The 23,261-nt window shown below is 38.6% G+C and overlaps 1 protein-coding gene and 1 long non-coding RNA gene across 3 annotated transcripts in view; one reads left to right on the forward strand and one right to left on the reverse strand.

The window, feature by feature from the left end:
• Positions 1 to 22,455, reverse strand: part of LOC121481254 — a 105,821-nt gene extending 83,366 nt beyond the window's left edge. The window contains exons 1-3 of one of the 2 annotated variants that reach the window (XR_005985246.1): positions 21,891 to 22,455; positions 21,285 to 21,376; positions 20,644 to 20,727 (exon numbers count right to left, since the gene is read on the reverse strand). This is a non-coding gene — a long non-coding RNA (uncharacterized LOC121481254). The remainder of the gene's footprint in view (positions 1 to 20,643; positions 20,728 to 21,284; positions 21,377 to 21,890) is intronic. The other variant, XR_005985247.1, reaches the window with a different exon arrangement.
• SLC10A7 (solute carrier family 10 member 7) overlaps positions 1 to 23,261 on the forward strand; it is a 241,205-nt gene that overhangs the window by 185,632 nt on the left and 32,312 nt on the right. The window contains exons 7-9 of the mRNA XM_041738490.1: positions 5,582 to 5,665; positions 15,173 to 15,338; positions 16,670 to 16,721. Coding sequence (XP_041594424.1) covers positions 5,582 to 5,665; positions 15,173 to 15,338; positions 16,670 to 16,721 — 302 coding nt within the window. The remainder of the gene's footprint in view (positions 1 to 5,581; positions 5,666 to 15,172; positions 15,339 to 16,669; positions 16,722 to 23,261) is intronic.

Consider the following 23,261-nt stretch of genomic DNA (forward strand, 5'->3'; position numbering starts at 1 on the left):
AAGTGAAGACCTGGTGCATTAATGACAATTTACAGGTCAGCTCACTTAGAGAAGTGATTTAAAACGCACCATCTGTTTTCTAACTGTAGGTTGATAACTATGATTTTACAGACAGTCAGTGTCTCCATCAAGAATTGTTACTTATTTGTCTGAGTCTTGGTTGGCCCCATAATATTTTACCCACTGGGCCCCCAGATTCTTTCCAAATCAAACAGTTTGTAAATTGAATGGATTGATAACAGTCAATCCTGCTTCTATTCAGCCTTTCTCTGCCAGGTTAGAGAATTAAGTCCTAATGCCCTAAGACATCCATTGTGTGTGTTGGATTAACTCTTTCTGATCCATTTACTGCAGTACTAGCTAGGTACCATCCTTGACAGGGTTGAGAAAATAGTGACTCAAATAATTGCTCCTTTTCTGTGACTCAAATCTGGAACCCCAGTTGAGAAAGGCTGCATCATCAACTACTACTTATCAAGTTTCTCCCCACCCCTCCTCTTTCTTTCTCCTCCCTCTTCTTGCTTCTGCCTGCCTTCCAATTCTCCATCTCCTTGCAGATGCAGACACACACACACACACACACACACACACACACACACACACCCTCTCTTTATTTCACGTGGGCAAGAAAGGGGGAGCCCAGCTTTGGCTTCCACTCCTGCCGCCCTTCCCATTTCACTGCTCTGTACCTTTAGTAATTAATATGCAGCAGAGTGTAAGAATTAAGTATGACTGCTGGGGATCGACTTCCGGGTTTAGATCCTGGCTGTGTCACTCTCTAGCTGGTGACTTTGTCCAACTGTTCTGTGCCACTATTGCCATATATGAAAATACGGGTACTAGTAAGACCTACCTGAAAGGTTAAATTATTGACACACAGTAAGCATTTAGAGCAGTGTCTGGCACATAGAGATTGTACAATAAAAGCTGTCATTATTGCAATTATAGGAGATGGTTGGGAGGCCAGACAACTGATCCTTTTCTGGGGTCTGTAAACTAAGTAGGGCTTTGTAACATAGCTTGTAGTTGGAAGGAGGAAGTAAAACATTGTCAGGCCTGTTTTTCTACCTACGTATTGTTGACATTCATTAATGGAACTCACAACTGTTGTTGAATACCTACAATATACGAATGAGTGATTCTCAAAGGGTGAATGAACCCTGGCTCAGCAGCATCAGCACCAATGGAGCCATATTAGAAATGCAAATTCTCAACATCCTCCCCATTCTTCCCTGAAGGTGGGGCCAAGCAATCTGTGATTTAAGCAGCCCTCCAGATGTTTCTGATAGTGCTAGAGCTTGAGAACCACTGCCCTAGCTGTAGAATGTAGTCAGTCTGCTGGGCACTGGGAATATAAAAATGAATGACCCTGTCCCTGGACCTTCTGGAACACAGTCTACTGACAGACAAATTTGCACACAAGAGCAACCAAGGATTCTGAGAGTAATGGTAGAAATGCAGAGCCACAAAAGAGGCCACATCTGTGCTACAGGAGGAAGGTTTGGAAAGAATTTCTAATGTGATAATTGAACTAACTCTTAGACAAAGACTACAACTTTTAAATATGGGAAGGTGTTCTGTAGAAAGGAGTACATGCACATGGTGATGGGTGGACATGGACACACACCTCAACTTTTTTTTTCAATCCTTAAAAAAAAAAGTTGTTGTTGTTGATGGTGGTGGTGTTTTTTGAAAGAGAGCTTGAGAGGGAGAGAGAAAATCCCAGGCAGGCTCCACACTCAGCACAGAGCCCAGCTCACAGCTCCATCTCACCACCCTGAGATCATAACCTCAGCCAAAATCAAGAGTCAGACGGTCAACTAACTGAGACACTCAGGTGCCCCCGCACCTCAGCTTTTAAAAAACTCCTGGAGAGGAAGGGTTTTGAGTTGTGTTCACTGTTGGATTCCCAATGCCTAAAACATGCTCCTGGCTCACAGGAGGCACCAGTAACTATTTGAATGATTCAACACAAAGGTCCTAAATCTCCACATATTTAATTTTCACCGAAACATTTCTTATCAGCATGGTATTAAAACAAATTGGCAAACCTAATTGTGAGCTCTGTGCTTTAAAGCATTATATTCCTAAAAGAAATTAGCGAGTGGCCAGATTGTTCATTTAACACAGTGTATCCTAAAATATGGGTTGGCAGTATGAGACTGTCGCCTTTAAGTGTGGCAGGTAGCTCAGTGAAGCTCAGAGCAAGGCTTGATATATACTTATCCTGAACCTGCATATCTGTCCAAAGGTACAAATTATTGATGCTTCTTATAAACACATTGGTCTTTACGATAGAAACCCTGACAGATTCTTCATTAAAATGTGAAGAACCAAATATCCCAAGCAGCATATTTCCTTCTGCTTTAGTTAAAATCAACTCTGCATACATACTCTGGTACTTTTCTGGTCATGCTCTCATATGTTAGTCTATGCCAGATGCTCACTCTTCTTTCTTCTGGATGCCAGAGTGTACTTCATAGCATCAGAAACTTCCCCAAGGGTGTCTCTGCATCTTCACACTGACCACAGCGACAGGTCTGGTTGGTGATTCAAAAGAAAGGACTTATGCCAAATTAGACCTCAGAACTGAGATTTCCTTCCTTTCAGAGCCACTTCTAAGGGAACCATCCTGCGGGATTTCCTCCCCAGCATCACCATGTACGTTGTCTGGCTTCACGTACCCTGTTAATTACATCCCTGGCCAGCTTGCTCTGGCCTCTGATCTGACAAAGCAGGGAGGTCCTCCTCCAACCTGCGTTTCCAATCAAGTGGGCCAGAGATCATAGGTGTTTTAGAGGACAAAGGGACTTTGGAGATCACCCTTTCTATTTTCTTCTAGAAACACAAGCCTTCTAAACATTGAACATGCAATAAAATAAAATAAGATAAACAGAGAGGGAGGCAAACCATAAGAGATTCAACTCTAGGAAACAATCAGGGTTGCTGGAGGGGAGGTGGGGGGATGGGGTAATTCAGTGATGGGAATTATGAAGGGCACTTGGTATAATGAGCACTGGGTGTTATATGTAACTGATGAATCACCAAATTCTAGCTCTGAAACTAATAATACACTATATGTTGACTAAATTGAATTTAAATTAAAAATTGTAAAAAAACATTGAACATGCAAATGGTCTATTGTATGATAGGTAGAGAAGTTAAAAATGGATAAAAATGTTTAAAACCAAAGTTGACATTAATTTTCCTTTACTCCTCTTATCCCCAAATGCAATCTTTTAAATAGAATTGGGAATAAAAATAACTCCCAAACTAACTTAATAAATGATTTTTAAAATATACTTCAGGTTTGTATTTTTATAACTTTAGAAAAAAATAGGTATATGATTTTGAATAAGAGTTTGGCACTTTTTAGTACTTTATATTTACAAATTACTTCATTTGTTCATTGTGCACAGCTTTATTATCTGCAAATGTATTCTCTCTGCCAGGTATTGGGTTAAACATTGGGCTTACAGAGGGAATATAGCTTGATAGGGTTATTCATTAAAACATTTTAAAGACACATTGAGTAACAGTAGACTTGAGATAGAATGGGGAATATGTCAAATTACCCATGAGATTCCAGGCAAGAATTGACAGCTTTTACTTGAAGGTTATCACCCAGAATCCTACTACGTCTCTCCCAAACATTGTGAACTTTATGGTTGAGCATTGAGTTGAATGTTTTTGAACTTGAAAATCTGTTCTTTAAATTTTATCTTTCTGTTCATCCAGTGTCTCATTTTCTCTGTAAAGTATGCATTTTTAAAATCTCGATCTTGGGATCCCTGAGTGGCGCAGCGGTTTGGCGCCTGCCTTTGGCCCAGGGCGCGATCCTGGAGACCCGGGATCGAATCCCATATCAGGCTCCCGGTGCATGGAGCCTGCTTCTCCCTCCGCCTGTGTCTCTGCCTCTCTCTCTCTCTGTGACTATCATAAATAAATAAATAAATAAATTTAAAATCTCGATCTTATCTCAGGAGCATCTTTAGGGTTAATATTCGTTAAAAGAAATATATATTTGTTAAATGCCCTGTATTTCAAAGACACTGTTGCTCTAAAATAGGATTATTAGCTCTTTATATTTCGGCTTGGCATAAGAAGCAACATCTAACAGCCTTGTAGCATTTAACACACCAGGAATCCTAGGTGTTCACGTTTCTGTTCACAGTTTCCCTTTTTCTGTTTGTCTTTCTTCCTCACTTTAGTTTATACTAATTATGGAGCAACAGGTTAGAGGCTACAGTTTTTATGGGTTAAGCTCACAGCCAGTGGTCAGTGCTGAAGTGAGTATTAAGTTAATGCAAACCTCTGCTGGGCAGGACATACATGCTTGGCATCTTGAGTGCATATAGATTGGGGCTAAGGATGGGGGCAGAATAAAAATATACCAAGGTGTAGAAAAGATTTTGGTAAGCTAGTTCATGCAGGAATTAGAAATCAGTGAAAACACTGATCCCACATCATTTCATTCAGAGCTGTTGACTTCATTTATCTAACTATTTCCTTTGTTTTATTTAACATTCAGTGCCCTTGGTGCCAACTATATCAAAGTCCTTCACAAAAAGTATCTTCCAAAAGGTATTTACCCAAGTTTAATTAAACTTGGTTAAATGCGAAAATTGAGGTTTCATCTGCAGGGGAAGGATGGAAATAAGTTCCAAGTTCCAGGGCGATCATTATTGCTGATTTGGGAGAACCTGGCTGCAAAAGGGACTCTTAAAAGAGATAAACAGCTATGAACCAGGCAACTGTTTGTCCAGAGAGGTTTGAAAAGCAGAAGGAGGTTTTGAAAGCTATTACCAAGTTAATAGGAAGCCTGCAATTCTTGGTGGTTGAGATTAACATGAGTGTGGGACTATGTTTATAGACAAACTACCTGTGCTACCAGCAGTAGAATCTTTACAAAGCTGAGATTGCAGTCGTTAGTGAAAATGAACCAAAAAATGAGGAGGGAGGAAAAAATAGGAATTATGAGCAGTGTCAAAACATACACATTTAGAAGAGATATATTGAAATTTTAACTTGGAAAATAATTTATGTTTCAGGAATTCTCATTTCCTAGGTTTTGTGTAAGAATAAATGTTAAAGGTATATGAGATTCATTGCTTTGTTTTGAAGGAGTAGAAAAGTTAGAAACTATTTCACTTGCATAAATAAAAATATGATCTTGAGAAGCGAATGATGAGACATCCTTGTTTGTTTTAGGGGTCTGCAGATAGGAGAAAGAGAAAAGAGTATGGGTGAAATATCACACCATATGATTATGAACAGTATGAACACAGAATAACTTTACTAGTCAGTAATGTAATTAATAATAAGCAATGTAAGTTAATTGCAAAACCATAGTCATAATTTTTCCTCAATGCTAGTTTCCCATAAAAATTATATGTTAAAGTACATAGTCTCTTTGGCACTAAATTAAGAAAATTAAAAGTAATTTCACTTGCTCTTTATATATAGCTACCAAATTTTTGGTGCCTGTGAGAGAATTCATTTATTGTGCTGTTTAATTAACAGCAATATTTGATAACTGATTCAAAGTAATTCTCACTCCTCTTATATTCTTGCCTTACAGCTTGGCTCGTCCTCTTCTGTGCCTTTCACATCTATTTTTTCTCAGCTTTTTATGACTGTTGTGGTTCCTCTCATTATTGGACAGGTAAGGTCTCCAATTTTATCTGCTCTTTTTTGTGTGTGAATGAAATTGCAAATTACGATATAATGTCAGGATAATTGAGAAAAAAGAGAAAGCGTTAAAACACACCAGGTTTCATCCATTACCCTGTTCCCACCTTTTTATTTTTTTATTTAATATCAATCAGTGTGCTTTGCAGTTAGCTTTACACAGGGATGCCTGCACAGAATCTTGATTTTTTAAATTTATTATCTGTACTTCGTAGCCATGTAGCTAGCTTAAAAATACAAAGCAAATCATTTCCTTATTCTGCTCCTTCTGATAGTCTCTACATTCTGACTATTATTGGGAACAAGCATCTGGCTGGCTGGCTTCTTCATAAACCCCTTCAATAGCAATGATCATATTTGTAATCATGTAATTAATAAAATAAGCATTAAATTGCATTAGCTCTTAAAATTAGATCTTAGAAAATTTAGTTTCCTTTATCATTCTTACTGAATTAGACTAATAGGAGAAATTCTTATATTTAACTTCTTATAGCAAGTTAATAATAATTGAATAATAATGATTGAACTATAACATACAAATTTTAAAACACAGGAATGGAGCACAGAATTGTACCGCTAAAATGAGTTCAGTCTTCGTAAAATAGTATATCTGGATGGTTAAGAGCACAGACATTGGTTAAAGAGCAACTAAACTCTAGTTCTTAGTTCTACCTTTTATTTGCTGTGAGACTTTGGACAAGTCATTTAATCTCCTTAGCTCCAGGTTCATAATTTACCAAATTGTATAATAATAGCACCTATCTCAAAGAGCTGTTATGAGAATTAATTTAAATGTGGATGTATATAAAGTTTTTGTCATCACAGAGCCTGACACAGGTAAGTACTTTATATGTCTATCACTATCATTTTCAAATTCCCTGTAAATACTGAACCAGAAGCAACTCTTTGAAATATTAAATTTAAAAATGATGTCTATACATGTGATATATGTATATTTACACACTGTATTACACGTATTACAAATACATGTAATATTTACACACTGTCTTAGGCTTGGTTCTCTGGGAAAGAGTGTGAGACAGAGGTTTCCATGCAGAAAGTTTCCTCAGGCAGTACCCTTGGGGTGAACACCTTTGGGAAAGTAAGAAAAGTGGGACAGGGAGGAGGTATAGGACAATGTAGTTCCAGCAAAGGCCTCTAGCAGCACTGACCCCTCAGAGTCATCCCTCCTAAGTCCAGAGTCTTATATGCTCTTGCACTGACCAGACATTAGATACTGGCTTCTCTCCACTCCCTGTGAGAGGTCTGACCTGGAGAGAGTCTGCTGGCTTAGTAGCAATTCCCAAAGAGGAATTCAACTGAGATCTTTGGGACAAACAACATGCTCTGCAAATGTGGGAATAAACACCTCCTTCTGGGTGGCACACCACAGCACCCACTACAGGCCTCAAATTTTTTTAAATTTTAATGTTATACTTAGAAAATGAACTAAATTTAGAGTAAGAAGGAAGGATTTAAAAGTACTCAAAGAATACATTTAATTAAATATAGAATGGTACTTGGAAAAATACTTCTCCTGCAGTGCTGTTCACATCACAAGGATTCTGGATAAATATTATGTCCCGTGCATCTCTGCCTAACCTCTTTATCACCATCCTACACTCTTGCTTCCCCGACTTTTCTCAATTCCGGCCTAATTTTTCTGTTGAAAGTATCTTTCTATCTCTTTCTATCTGCCCTCCCACCCCAACTCATTGTTCATGGGACTCTTTCATTTTTACCTTCTTTGAACCACCTAGCTGAACTTTGTTTCCTTGGTGGTTCTTTATTGTAGCATCTTGATTCCTTTCTTGGCCTTTGCCACAATATAGACCTTTTGTTTACTTGTTACCTGTTCATCTCTCCCATTAGACTGCAAGCTTCCTGAGTACAGGAACCATATCTGTTTTATTTGCCATTACATATCCAGATGAGAGGGCACCCAATGAATATGTATGGGTGAGTGAGGGAATGAATGGGTGAGTTCTATGATCAGTAAGGGAAATGCTGTCTTATAGAGGCATAACAGAACCTATTTGCCCTTCTCAGCTCTAGCCTTTCTCAGCTATGGATACTATTAAAAAACATATGGACAAAAAAATAATTTTGTCTACTCTCTCTCTCCCTCTCTCTCTATATATATAGTTAGATAAATATTACATATTTAATATATATTATATATAGTTATGTGTATACTTAGTTACATATATAGTTATATAATTATATATAGTTATATAATTTATGTAATTAAGAATACATAATTTATGTATTTAAGAATATCCAGAAGCACCTGGTTGGTTCAGTCAGTTAAGTGTCTTGCCTTTGGCTCAGGTCACGATCCTGGAGTACAGGGATCAAGCCCTGCATCAGGCTCCCTGCTTAGCAGGGAGTCTGCTTCTCCCTCTACCCTGCCCCCCATGCTCTCTCTCTCTCAAATAAATAAATGAAATCTTTAAAAAAAAGAATAAGTATCCAGAGAGAATAATGAATTATTAGATTGCTCATCATTGTGTGCCCAGTAGTAATGTATTACAGTAAATTAAAAAATAGTAAAGATAGTCAAAAAGTAATGTATAGGTGGTTTAAAAAAATCCTTCCAGTACCAAAATCTTTTCAAAAGGGAAAAACAGGGATCCCTGGGTGGCGCAGCGGTTTGGCGCCTGCCTTTGGCCCAGGGCGCGATCCTGGAGACCCGGGATCGAATCTCACGTCGGGCTCCCGGTGCATGGAGCCTGCTTCTCCCTCTGCCTGTGTCTCTACCTCTCTCTCTCTCTCTCTCTCTCTCTCTCTCTCTCTGTGTGTGTGTGTGACTATCATAACAAAAAGAAAAAAAAAGGGAAAAACATATTTGCATCTACCTGCCCACCTCTTGTATTCTAATTTTAGGAATTAACAATCACACCCCCAGTGTGTGTCAAACCACCTCGCCTCCACTTTTTCTGTACATCCTTACTCCCTTACATCTAGGCGGTCACTGAATGCCTCCATTTCTGCCTCAGAACTCGTCCACATCTGGCATCTGTGACCTCATCCACCCTGCCGGAGAGGATGCCACCACTTCGTGATCTCTCGTGTAAATTACTGCACCTCCTGTCTCTCTTCTGTGAGCCTCTTCTAATTCCTAGCCAGTGCCTTCACTGCTTCCAGGACAGCCTTTCTAAAACATCCAGTTATCTTGTTCTTCTTAAAAACGCCCCCCTGGGCTCCCCTGTTGCCGGCTCCTTGTGTGGCGGCCCCACCCCGCCTCTGCAGTGTCATCTGGCCCTGGCCCTGCCGGCGCCGCCTGCCCAGGCCGAAGGCGCGCCACCCCTCGCTGGCCCCGCACCTCCAAGCCCGCCTCGCAGCCTAGGGTTCCTGCGAGACTTTTCCACCTGCAAACTCCTGCTTTTTCGCTAAGACTCAGTCAAAGATGGCAACTGGAGTGCAATCAGCCTGTTCTGACTCCCTCGATCTAGACCTAAATGCCAGTTCTCCCATGTACTTGATTCATAATATTCATCAGGAGCGCTTATAGTTGATCTGTGAGCTTCCTGGAAGCAGAGTCTATTAGTATATTTAACAGCGTACTCAATAGTGAGGTGTGAGCTGTATCAAAAGATTGGTTGAAAATGACTTCGAATTATCTTAATGGAGCCGCCCCCAGCAGCTATTTTACCTAGATCTCCAGGTTTAATAGAGAGAAACACATAATTGGTCTCATCTTGTTTCAAGTTTATGACCCCAAATTTAAATTGTCGCTTAACACTTCCTAGAAATCCTACTGTACTTCCTTGCAAGATTATTTCACCCTCTCTTGTGTTATCAGGTTTCTTTTACTTACCTTAATACTCTCCCACTTGCCCTTTACACTTGGGTCTCACTGACTTTGCTTCTGTTTTCTCAAACATGCTAGCTTTGATCCTGTCTTAAAAACGTTGCAGGGGCAGCCCAGGTGGCTCAGCAGTTTAGCACCACCTTCTGCCCAGGTCGTGGTCCTGGAGACCCGGAATCGAGTCCCACGTCGGGCTCCCTGCATGGAGCCTGCTTCTCCCTCTGCCTGTGTCTCTGCCTCTCTCTTTCTCTGTGTGTGTCTCTCATGAATAAATAAATGAAATTTAAAAAAACAACAACTTTGCAGCCTCTGCACCTTCTGCTTAGAACACCGCACCTTTCACCTTCTCAGAAAGACCCTTTCTCCAGTGGCTATCAGATAGCCACATAGTGTCATATCGTCCAGTTTAAACCTCTACTTAGTATGGATCATGATCTACCTCTTGTCGATTTGTTTGTTGTTTTTGATTTCTGTTTATCTTCTTAAACTAGAATATAAGCCCTACAACACCAGGGACCTTTTCTGCTCCTTAATCTCCATATTCATTTATAATCAGTTGACTCACCTAAACTTTGTGTGATGTGATCTTTGAGGACCTTGTTAGAAGTGCTCATATGTACTACTTCAGAGGAAGTAGCCCAGGCAAGGTAGTGTCATATCTCCATTGTACCTAGAGGTGGCACATTATGAAAATAAATTTTCTATAGATTTGTATGTGTATCTTTTAAAAGGAGATTTTGTCATTACCTTTTAAATAAAAAATGGGAACAAGAGGAAGAAGAAAAAGACCAGGAAGGAAGAGTTGAAAATATTTTCCTTAATCTTGTAGTGATAATAAAACTTCATCACTTAATTTTTTACTAATATTTCTGAGAGTTAATTTTATTTTAATTTTCTGTGTTTTCCCCATACAGTACTTCAGTTTGGTTGAACTCATTATTGACTGACTACAGTGTGATGCAGGATCTAGTTTGATTTCTGCCACTGTCTGACTTTACGCACAACTTCTAGCCCTCACTTGCCTCATTTGTAGGACAAGGAGTTTAATATCTTCTAGCTCAAGGATGCTGTGACTGTGAGATAAGATTGGTCTTTCCATAGATGGTTGGGAGATTGCATCCTTTGTCAGCTCTAGAAATAAACATGTGTTATTGTAATATTTCTTTTTTCCTGATAAACCCTTCAATACATCTAAATCCTTGTGACAAATACTTATTTAATGCATTATATTGAGAGATTTATGAATGAATGTTAATCAACTAGAACTTCCACCACCTTTGAAAAACATTTTTCAAAACAGCATGCTAAGCCCCACTTTTTTTCTGTACATTTTTTTAAGGATTTTTATTTATTTATTCATGAGACACAGAGAGAGAGAGAGGCAGAGACACAGGCAGAGGGAGAAGCAGGGTCCATGAAGGGAGCCTGACGTGGGACTTGATCCCGGGTCTCCAGGATCACACCCTGGGCCGAAGGCGGTGCTAAACCACTTAGCCACCCGGCCTGCCCCATTTTCTGTACATTTTTGAGGTTGGCTTTTCATATTAAATAGTCTTCAGCCGAAGCTGAAGATAATGTTATTAATGCTAGTAAAATTTTGCATTTATAAAATTATATTCAATATGAACTATTTTCATTGCTTCACTTGAATTACTTTGAGAGGAAAGGAGCTGTTGCATTATGCAGTGTTGTGATAGAAACACCACTGACTCAGGACTTGGAAATAAGAATATCCATTTTTCACCATGTATAGGCTCTGGTTCTAAAGCATTTTATGTTTATTTAATAACTTAATCCTCACTATGACTACTACTGGATCTGTTTTACAGATGAGGCACAGGATTTGCCCAAGATTATAAAAAAAGAAGCTCCAAAGTCCATACCTTTAACCATGATGCCCTTGTTCCCTCGGGAGGCAGAGGTCCTATTCCTATTCATAACCTGACCACCCTTCATTGACTTTTTAACATTTTATGCAAGTTGTTTGGGCTCTCTGTGCCTTCACTTTCAGCTGTAAATTGTGCAGGATAATATCTGCACAACTTCTCTCATGAGACAATTTAAATAATACTTAAGTAGATGATGGGTGTTTACCATATCCATATATTTTTTACTGTTTATACTTTTTATATATTATTTTGAATCTATTCAGTATTTGATTAAAAATTTTTTTTACATTTTTATTTACATTCAATTTGCCAACATATAGTATAACACCCAGTGAATAAAAATATTTTTAAAGAAAAATGTTATATACAGTGGATTTGATTTTATATCCCTGGTTATATATTTCAACTGACTATTAAAGAAAAGCAAACACTTTATGAAAATATATGGATTCAGTGGAATGGAGGATAAAGCTTAAAGAAACAATCTAAAGTCACCATGAAGAAAAATAAAATTTTAAAATTCAGACTTAATATGAAAAATTATCCATAACATATCCCCACTCAAAAATCAATTTATAAATATAAAGACAGAGTAGAAGGGGAAAAAAGCAAGAAAATGCCCTGGAAAAAAAATTGGAGGAAACTAAAACGATGGATATTACACTTCTCAGTTATCTCAGCATATAAACATTCCTCACCTAAGACATATTTCCTCAAGTTTCCAGCTTGGAGGTCATACAGTAATTGATATGTGGCTCAGCTTATTAAAAGTACTGGGATTCAAGTCTAAGTTTCCCTTTAAGCCCTCCTGTTGTTTAATTTAAAATAAAGAAAATCAAAATGAAGAAAGTGAGACAATAAAGAGCTTCCTGAGGAAGATGTTTTTCCTCACCTCTCCATGGGGAACAGCAAGTCAATGAGGATTTGTCATCTCATGGTGAATGCCTAAGTTTCTGTGAGTGCAAATGAATTAGAGTAGATCCTGAAGAAAGCTACAACTGGCCACCTTATCAAGATGCCTTTCCCCACCTCATCCTGACTTTTTTCCCCCCTTTCAGCTTCGGCTGAAGACTATTTAATATGAAAAAATCATCCTGACTTTTTTCTGAGGCGCCTATATCAGGTTGGGTTGCTATCTCTAGCAAAAGCTTGTTTCCCATAGTTATTAAGTGTTTCTACGACGCAAAGAAATTTGGAGAATTTTAAAATGACGTGGATTCTTCACAAATCGAGGATGATTGTATCAAAAGTGTAAGTAGCTGAATGAAGAGAAGATGAGGTTCCTGAAGTTTATATCCAAAGCATATCTTTAAGGCATATCAACACTATTTCACCCAGTAGCTTATGAAAGATTTTAACACTTTTCTCACTATGCAGTTGCAAAAGCAGCTACTTTGTGAATTTAATTTTAGAAGATAGAAAAGCTCTATGGAGCCTGGCAAGCTATAAAATGATTTGCTTAGAAAACACAGACAAATATCACTATAAGACTAAAAACAATGAAAGACCATCTGTTTTCCCCTAGGGTTATTGTTTCACTTGTGGGTATGTCCAATTTCCAACTTTCTAGTTGTTTTCTTTATCGAGATTAAGTATCCAACATTAACACATTGATGTGTTTAGAAAAAAGACATTTTCACTAAGAGGATGCAGGACTTTGGAGTTCATGTTTCTTACCATGTTGAAAGAGTCCTACTATACCATGAGACTCTGAGTACTTTGTATTGAAGAAAGAGGTAATTAGATTCAATAGTCAAATTGCGGCTTATAAAGTTGATTGATTAGAGATTTGTCTTGGTTTTTAAAATGGCTTTGACTTCCAAGTTATACCTCATTCATATTTATCTGTTTATTTTGTCAGTGGGGTCAGTGGTGGTGGAAGAAGACACTTCTACTTTGGGATTTGGGATCATACATTCTATAACCCATTGCCGAGAGAGGATGTTTGTGTCTTTAATCATTGTATATTAAAACATGACTGGAGGACAGCATCAATTTCAGTGACTGTGTAATTTTCATTTATTTCCTAAAGGAGTTGAGTTGTATTAAGTCTGGGCAACTACTAGTTTTATGCTACCAAACATAATAGATTATGAAATAATCTTTTAAACTAAGTCTCTCTGTAACCTTCTAGTAATCAGTTACCCCCACGGTGACATATTAGAACGTGGGGCCATCTAGGTTCCTCAAACATTATTATCCAAAGTTTGTGTTCTCATGCTTCAGCCCAATTACACTGTGTGACAGAACTGCTCTTGCTTCTCTCTACTTACTACAGTTTTTTAAAGTAATCTCTGTGCCCAACATGGGGCTTGAACTCAAAACCGCGAGATCAAGAGTCCCATAGTCTACCGACTAAGCCAACCAGGCATCCCTATACCTGACTACATTTTAACCTTTAAAGAAAGAAATGAACACTAGATAAATTACTGTGGTTTGGGATCACATCTACAAAAAGAAAAACCACAATTTTTAATAAATTCAATGGTAATTTTAATTACAAGATCTATTTTTTAAAAAATAATTAAACTACTATTTATCTACATATATAGAAAACAGTTTCTCTTTCATTCCCAGGCCACCCAACCTTCAAGATGTGGTTCCTATACTTTGTACCAACTGGTCAGCTTTCTGGTATTTCACTTACTGAGTCCTTGAGAATGGATGAAGTTGATCTAATAGCCATTTGTTCAGAGGCTCTCCTGAGAATAGTTTACTTTGTTCTTGAGTATCTGTGAAGGTATGCTCCATTACGAATTAAACCTTTTCAGCCACAGACTAGAAGATGACAGAACCCCATCAGCCTTGTCAGGAGAAGTTCCCTGACCTCATTATTGCTAATGGATCATGGTAATTCAGCCTGTTGTGAAATCTCATGTTCAATTATGCAGGATAATGAGTGACTCGAAACTTAATATGTCTCAACCATAGTGCTTATTACAGGGCTTGTTCAGCTTCTTTCAAAAATGTAAGGTTTTAAGTAGAGTGTTTCACTTTTATATCCAAGCAAAAGTTATCACCAATATTGAGCCTGTCCTGATTTTAAATATCTGATTTTATTTTTAAATAAGAGAGGATTGCTGTGTAACTTTATTCACTCATCCTTTTGTAGGAGAGTTAGGACAGGTTTATTCATTTTTAAGTGTTAATTCTGGAATCCTAAAAGCATGCAAATGGCATTTGTCTTTGGATTCACAAAAACTCTAGATATTCAGAGTTTGAATTATTTAAACTCCCACAACACATGCACTTTTGCTTTTCAAGCATGAGTTATAATTTAATTAAAAACTTCTGGTGCATTGCTTGCATTTTAAATATTAATGTGTTCCATGGATCACTTTCGATTATCTACTGTCTTGAAATTCTTGAAGATGTCAGATTTTTAAGATTCCCAAAGTTGCACTTGGAATTGTCTGTTGAGGCAAAGGGGACTGTGATAATTACATACATCCATTAGGATCAGCAGAGGAGATAAACTTTGGGGAGGCTTAATGGGCATGTCTCAGTGACAGCTAGCAAAGAGCATTTGGCATGATTAAGGATAGATTTGAATGCAGTTGAAAATCTACTCTCATTATGGACACCAGTGGAAGTTGCACTACAAATGTTAAATTCCCCAGAAGAAGAGTGATGTGGTAGGGAAGCTTTGAAATCCACTGTGGCCATCATCCAAATTATTCTCTTTCCTTCATGTCTTTCTGCTGTCAGAATCACTTTGCGATGCCCAACTCAACTCCATACATTGTCAAAAAGAGGCAACCTATTGATCTCTCTATTTCAGATTGTCCGAAGATACATCAAGGATTGGCTTGAGAGAAAGAAACCACCTTTTGGTGCTATCAGCAGCAGTGTTCTCCTCATGATCATCTACACAACCTTCTGTGACACGTTCTCTAACCCAAATATTGACCTGGATAAATTCAGCCTTATTCTCATACTGTTCATAAGTAAGTTGGAAGGTGAAATATTCTTTCTTTCCCCTCAGTATCCTCAGTAGCAAAGTGTAGCAATCTGTGTCCCCTAAATTCATTTCAAATGGTAATTTGATCAGAAAGGAATACTGAGCTTCATATTCTGTATGTTCAGTGACTTTATCTGTGTGTCTGTTCTTTACAAAGACATCAGTTACGTATTTATGATTTAATGTCCTTTGTTTTTTATGTTTGATTTAGAATAGTTGATGCCAGATGAAAGAAGCCATGGGATCTGTCAAATTCAAATGTTAGATTGAGCACTTTTTTGCCAATTTATTTTACTAAAACTTTGAGCTAATCTTACCCTTTATTGTGAGTTAAAAGTAGAATTTATTTACTTGATACTATTATTTTCTAAGTATAATAATTGACTGAAGTAGTTAAAATGTGAATATTCACATCATCTTTTCTATTAAAATATACCCATGGTAATATCATTTCATTTTAAGAAGCAGCAGACTATGAAATGCAAGTAACTGCAAGGATCAAAAATCAGCCTTTTGTTCTGTTTATCCCTTATAGAAAGACAACTTTGTTTTTTGTTTTTTTGTTTTTGTTTTTTTTTATGATAGAAGGAAATAAAAATTTCCCTTTATTTTCAATTACAAAAGTAATTTCTCATATAGGATCTTATATAAGGACATTATATAATAAAATTAAGAAAATTTTCAATAACCAGGTACAGCAAAAGACAGATTTAACAATTGTCCTGTGTAATGCTTTTTTTTTATAATAAATTTATTTTTTATTGGTGTTCAATTTACCAACATACAGAATAACACCCAGTGCTCATCCCGTCAAGTGCCCCCCTCAGTGCCCATCACCCATTCACCCCCACCCCCCGCCCTCCTCCCCTTCCACCACCCCTAGTTTGTTTCCCAGAGTTAGGAGTCTTTATGTTCTGCAAAGACAACTTTGTAATTATAATACCTAAGAATTTTTTGTTATTAAAATCAGCATGAGTTATTCCACAATATATATTACATGCTACTACAGTTATGCTATTTGCTATAAATACCCATAGCATAAACCAGCTCTTTCTAAATTGAACAAATTAAATAACTGAGTTATCAAGGAGGGTTTTAGATTTGTGGAGTAGGAAACATTGTAGATTATGCCTGGGGATATCTTCCATAAGAACAATTTGAGTCCCACTAACTTCAATGATTCTATCAGTTTAGCAAGGTTATGTTTGTTTTTTCTACTTGAGTTCCTATAAGTTTTAGATAAAGCTAAGCATACCGGCAAATATACTACAGATATTTTCAGAGCCCTAATTTGGATTCAATCTTTTTTTTCTTTAGTATTTTCTATTCAGCTGAGTTTTATGGTTTTAACCTTCCTCTTTTCAACAAGGTAAGTGATACAGTATCTCTGTGGTTTTTAGTTTTCTAAATAACAAATGATGCTATTTACTTGGCTTTTACTGTGCTGTTCCAGTGTTTCTGCTGTTTCTTGACCATTCCATATTGCTCCGGCCACCCTCAGGTTGTAGATGTTTCCAGAGGGTTTCTCTGTGGCCCTTTGTCATCTGTTCACATTATGTATGTTTAGGTGGCCTCCTTCATTCTGCTGGCTCAAGTTGTCAGCTTCCTGCTGATGGTTTTCAAGCCTCAACCTTCCATTCCAGTATTTTTCCTGAATTCCAGCACTGTTTATCACTAACCATTTAGATATCTCCACCTGTCTTAACAAGACCTCAGTCTCAGATGGAATTAAATTTTTCCCCTAATACTTTCTCTCTCATTTCATTATTGTTAATGGGATCACCATCCACAGAGTTACTCAGATTGGAATAATTTGTATCATTATTTTTTAAATGTCTTGGTCCTACCTCTGTAATATATTCTGTGCTCCCAAAGCCACTTCCCTAATTCAGGCTCTTGTTGCCTCTTTTATCCCCAGACTATTGCAGTGGGTATCTTACAGGTATCTTCATTTCTAAAATGAATTCCTCTACTGCATTTCGTACTGCTTCCAATAACTCAGAGTTCTGATAATAGCTCTTATCAGAGATCTTCGGTGGTTTCAGTGCCTGTAGAGTAAAGTTCCTTTTGGGGGTCTATATGAACCACTAGTAGCATTCCTGCTGTCTACACTCCAAGTCGAGGTAAAATCTTTGCCGTTCACCGGAGGAACGTCATGCATTCTCCTTTCTGTCCCTTGCTGAGGCTGTCCTCATTAAATTAGCCTCCATGCCCTACATCATCTTTCCTGTTCTCAAAGGCTCACCTCTAATGCAACTTCTTCCACCAGTATTGTCCGTTCAGCAGATAGTACTTAAGTCTTCAGTATGAGGAAGTCATCACAGTGATTACCACAAAGAAGAGATGATTCTGATCTTGTGTGACTTTATAGACTAGATATATGTCTGATAACTAAGTGTCCTCCCTGTGGACAGTGAGCCAAGTTGTAGTCAATTCAAAGAAGAAAGCACTTCCAAAGAGAGTGGTAGAGCAAGGCTTCAATGGAAGAGATGGGATCTGATGCGAGTTATAAAGAAGGGCTAATTATTCAGCAAAGTAAGAGGCAGAGAGGAGCTTCTTGGTGGGGAGAGGGTAAAACAATAATGTAAATGTGGGCACGGACACACACAGACATGGTGGGACAATACGAGTAGAAAAAGATTTTTAAAAAATAACAATAACTGGAAAGACAGGCTTATACCAGATTGCCAGGTGATGGCAGTGAGTTGCCACAAGGTAAAAGGCCCACGTTTTTGTTTTGTTTTGTTTGGAAAGAGAGTGTACACATGTGCATGCAAAGTGGGAGGGGAGAGGAAGAGAGAGAATCTTAAGCAGGCTGCACGCATAGCATGGAACCTGATGTGGGGCTCGATCCCACAACCCTGAGATCATGACCTGAGCTGAAATCAAGTCAGACACTTAACTGACTGAGCCACCCAGGCGCCCTGGACCTGAGTTGTTTTTGAGATCTGAAACAGCGGCAGAGCAATGGGTGGCTTAGGCCTCGCGTGGGGCACTTGGCTCTTACAGCACTTGGTATAGCATGAGGCTGATTGTAAACACTCAATAGAAATTTATTGATTGGTGTAATTTGAACCATTTTCCCTAGCTTGTGGTTGTGATTTATAAAGTAAAAGTGAAGCCCGGAGCCATTAAGACACCGAGAAAACGTGATTTAATTGGATAGTGTAGGAGTAGGAGCTATTTTAAAGTTCTTTTTTGTAAATGATTTGTTATGTCGCCCTAGAAAAGATGTTTGCCTTTCACCAGCTGTTTGTTTACTGGTCCTTGTGGCAGAAGTAATAATCAGACCCACTGATCCTAGCCTATCAGACTGGGTAGGAGACAGATATCCTGTCAGTGACTGCAAATGTCCTGAAAGCACAGAATAGCCACTGCTGAAATTGCTGAATGGGTGCTGGGGCCAGGTGGTGTCACAACTGGTTAAATTAAAATTGAGAATTTTCAGTATGGAGTAGACTAGATTTTCATAAGGCCTTGAGATTTTTAAGACCCTTTTATTCTGCCTTCAATGAAATCCTCTTGCATTTTGAACTTGGCTCAACCGACTGTCAGACGTGTGCATTCTTTGATAAACAGCAAAATAGGGAGTGGCTGTAATCATGCTCCTCGGTAAAATGGTTACATACCTCCAAAATATTACGTCGAAAATTGGGGATTTTTTCAATTGAACAAAGTTTAGAATATGGTGGATTTTACTTTTTTATTTTTGCACTTTTTTTTTCTCTCACTATGAGAGACCTCATTGTACCTAAGGATTTTATTAGAGAAATAAAAGATACTGACATTTATTGAACCCTGCTTGGTGCCAGGCACCATGCTAGAGACTACACATATGTTCTTTCATGAAAGTCTGACAGCAGAAACCATGATACTATGCATTTTTGTTGCTGTTTTGTTAGATGAGGACCCATACCTCGAGTAGTTCAGTTTAATGGCTTGCCTAAAATCAGATTTTAGTTGTTTAATAACAGATGGCAAAGAGTATGTGTGGAATTATAATCCATTTCCATTTGACATTTGCCCACACTTGTTCTGCTGCACTAAACGACCTCAGTTATTTTTTAAATTTGTAAGTGCTGGTTTTGGTTAGGAGATCTGTAGAGAGTATTTAACTCTTCAAGTTCACTCACACAAATAAATTAGTCAAAAACACCAAGAGTCTGAACTAAGACACATAGGTTTATACTCTGTTGAGTTTCATTTTCTCTTCATACCCTTTGTTTCTTTCTACTTGAAATTAGTGAAATTGGCCTGTGATTTGTTTTTCATCTTTTTCTTGCCAATTTATTAAATCCAGTCCAGATATCAAGAGACAAAAATCTTAGGCATGAAAATCGGTCTCTCTTTTTTGGTACAGTATGCCACTGACCCCTGACAATGGAAGTTTAGCATAAACCAGGAGAGACCCAGACTAGAAAATCCTACTTGCCTACAACATTCCTCTTATTTGATTAACATTTCTTGGATTTACTGACCTGACATGTTACCTATCTAGGGTCAGGCATGTGAATTACTACTTTGAGTATTTAAAATACATTTAAATACTCTGTGTTTTTATTTGTCAACAGAGGTTAAAAATTCCAATTCTAGAGTCAGACAGAGTTTCAATCCTATTTAATAACATTGTGACTTTTGTCATTCCTCATTTATAAAATAGAGATAGTAGTAGGACCTACCTCATCGAGTCATTTGATGAGTTGAATATGCTCATAAAGCCCTCATCATAACACCTAGCATATAGTAAGTGCTCAATAAATATTAGCAACTCTCAAATATTTATTATGCCAAAATAATTTATCTGTGTTATTTCAAAAACTAATGATGGAAGAGAAGAAATTAGCATTTCTAGCTTTGTAATACATTCTCTTTGATGTTACACTGTCACAGGTGCTAGGAAATGAGAGTCGATCCATCAGACCAAGAGTCAGCTGCCCATAGCACCCTGTCCATTGTCTGCAACCTTGAGAAACTGTCAAGTTTACCATAAAAGGTTGAAAAGGCTAGAAAAAGAAAGCAGTAATTGGGAGCCTTTAAAAAAATACATAAAAGACAGTTTAGAACGCTGATAACTAGAGTAATAGAAACTCGAATATCACTGGAGTGACAAAAGAAACTATTAAGAAAGGAAAAAGAAGAAGACAAATTTTGAATATCTGTATAGATGTTTTCATCCTCTTGTCAGTACATTTTTAATCCGATGTCTCAATCAGCCTCTCATTGTAGCCCTGGGAGGGAAGGAGGTGTGGGAGGGAGGGAAGGCAGGTATTAGTATTAATGGTAAGTCTTACCGTTTCAGACACAAGGAAACTAAGCCACAGAGCTCTGGGTAACTTGTTTAGTGGCACACAGCTAATGACAGATGAGGTCTTCTCCTAAAATTAAGTAAAGACAAAACACAGGTACAGAGGTTAAGAAAGGAAAGTATTTCACGTGGAAGTTTCCTCCTCTGTAAACAGTGGGCTTAGATGGAACTCTCTCAGAGGACCTTTTCTGTTCCACATTCTGTGATTCTACTAGTAAAACCTTCTGACATGTTTTCCTTTGTGAGTACTGCAGAGAAAGGCAAGATAAATATTATGTGGGAAACACTGATTGAAAGCTTTGTAAGAGAGCATAAAAAGACCAGTTGGGAAGAAAAGGAAATAAACATCTCAAGGGAAGCCAAAGTGATCAAAAGGATTATAAAAACAGGATAAAAAGAAAATCAATATTAAAAAGAGATAAGATAGAGTTAGAAAATAAATAGTAATGTGATTCCTTTCCTTTCAAGAGCATGAGCAAACACAATAGAGACGTTAATCACTGAAAATAATTATAGTCATTACACTCAACCATAATGCACAAGGTGCTTCGTTTTTCTGGGTGTTGGCATGACTTTCTGCCATCGCGCCACCCCTTGATGGAACGTGGCTGCAGGAGGGTTACCTACCGAGATAGCTCCTCTAACCCACTACGCTGTGTGGTGGTGGTGGTGGTGGTGTCGGTGTCTTTATTTTCTTAATTTCCTTCTCAGAAAGCAAGCTGGTAAAAAAAAAAAAAAAAAGAAAAAGAAAAAGAAAGCAAGCTGGTCTCCAGTTCCAGGCAGCCTACTTCCTAGAGGTGTCTGACTTTAGAGATGCTGTTTATTAACCTTCCCCTTTTTTGGAGAAAGCAGGCAGCAGGAGCACACTGGAGCATCTGAGGCAGTTCCAGGAAGAAGGAAGTAGCGGGAGTAGAGGGCTTAGAAAATGCTCCTTGTTTCCTGCTCTGGTGGCTCACTAGCACCATCCTTCTCCTCCTCATGAATGGAGGCTTAAGTGAGCATTTGCTCTGTTGGCTTTCCTCAAGACCCGTTCTGTGTCTCTCCAGATAGTGTTCAGGCAGGGAGAGTATTATTTTTAACCATAAACGGGCCGTTTTTATGTGCTGATACTCCTCCCTCCCCACTAGCAGATGCTGTGGCAGTAGAACTGCAGGGCTGTGTTCCAACTCAGATCGGGCTGGAACCTTCCCTGCACAGGCCTAGCCTCAGCCACCTTACCTGCAGCCTCCTTACCTCCAGACAGGGGAGCCGGTCATGCAGATATCCTTCTTAGCTGCACCAGAAGTACAGCTCTAACGGCTGACAGCCAATGCCAGATTAAATCAGAGCCTTCTGGGCTGGAGAGACTTTGACACACTAGAAGTGTACTACCACCTGGAAAGAGCAAGATATCAAGCCGAACAAAGTTCACTAAAGGAGAAGGGTATTGCTGGACTGTCGTGGAAAGAAAAAAAAACAAACAACAAACAGCATAATCCAGAGGCAGACACACTGGGTTATAAACAGGGCTAGCAAAAGATGACAAAGGCCTTCATAGTGTCACTGACACAACAGGCATTGCTGGAGAATAGCCTCAAACAAGGCCAGTGTGTTATGCCACATGCTCTACAAGCACGAGTGGGTGGCCATTCCTGTAGAAGGGGTTTATTCACTGTGAAGTCACTCTATGTCCTAGTGCCTGATGTGCCTCTCTCCTAATTTCTTACGCATCCAGGCCTCTTTATTACCCCAAACTATGTGGATGAGTGAAGTGTCTATGCTTTACAAAGAAAGTGAAATATCTGACATAAATTGCCTCTACTTTCCCATTCCCTACATTAAAATTTTCTATTTTTCACTCACCTTGTCTTTTTTTCTGTCCAGTTCACCGACAGGGAAATGAGCCCTCTCAGGTTAAACCTGCCGCCTGGGCTCTCGGGCCTTTCTAAGGACCTGGTTTCAGCAGTTGTTTGAACTGCTGAGTGGGCCTTCACTCTCTCTGCAGGGTCATGGTCAGATTGCAGATATCCATGATCTTTTTCTTCTCTTTACCAGATTTCTTGAAAACATAGAACTCTCTCACTAACACAGATTCTCCTCGCTCATCTCCTTGGCCTTCTCCCCAGACCCCATTGGGCCACCTCTTCCCTTCCCAATTTCCATTAACAGCCTAGTGCTCCTTTTAATCCTATGCATTCCAAGCTTCTTGTTTCTCTTCTCTAAAAGTAACAGCAACAATAATATCAGCTAGCTTATGTTAAAAACTTGCAATGTGCCAATTCTTAACAAACGTTGGTATTGTATCCTCACAATGACCCCTAAGAGGCCAGCAGTATTATCCCCATTTTATATATAAGCAAAAGATGGTCTGGATTGAAATTCAGGTGTCTGTGCTCCCCAAAGCCTGTGCTCTTAAGCTGCTGGGAGGGAATATTTCACAGAGATCAACAGCCAACAAGTTTTTTTTATTCTATCTTCATATCTCTTACCAGCGTCGCTGCCCTCACTGTGATTCTTCAGGCCCTTCCAACTTTCTCCTTCCTGCCCAGCCTCATCATCACCAGTCTCACACCACACTGGGTGCTTACTCCTCTTGACCTCCTTAGCCCATCTTGTCAAGTCCAC

The sequence above is a fragment of the Vulpes lagopus genome, chromosome 23, assembly GCF_018345385.1.
Source record: "Vulpes lagopus strain Blue_001 chromosome 23, ASM1834538v1, whole genome shotgun sequence".
Classification (NCBI taxonomy): domain Eukaryota; kingdom Metazoa; phylum Chordata; class Mammalia; order Carnivora; family Canidae; genus Vulpes; species Vulpes lagopus.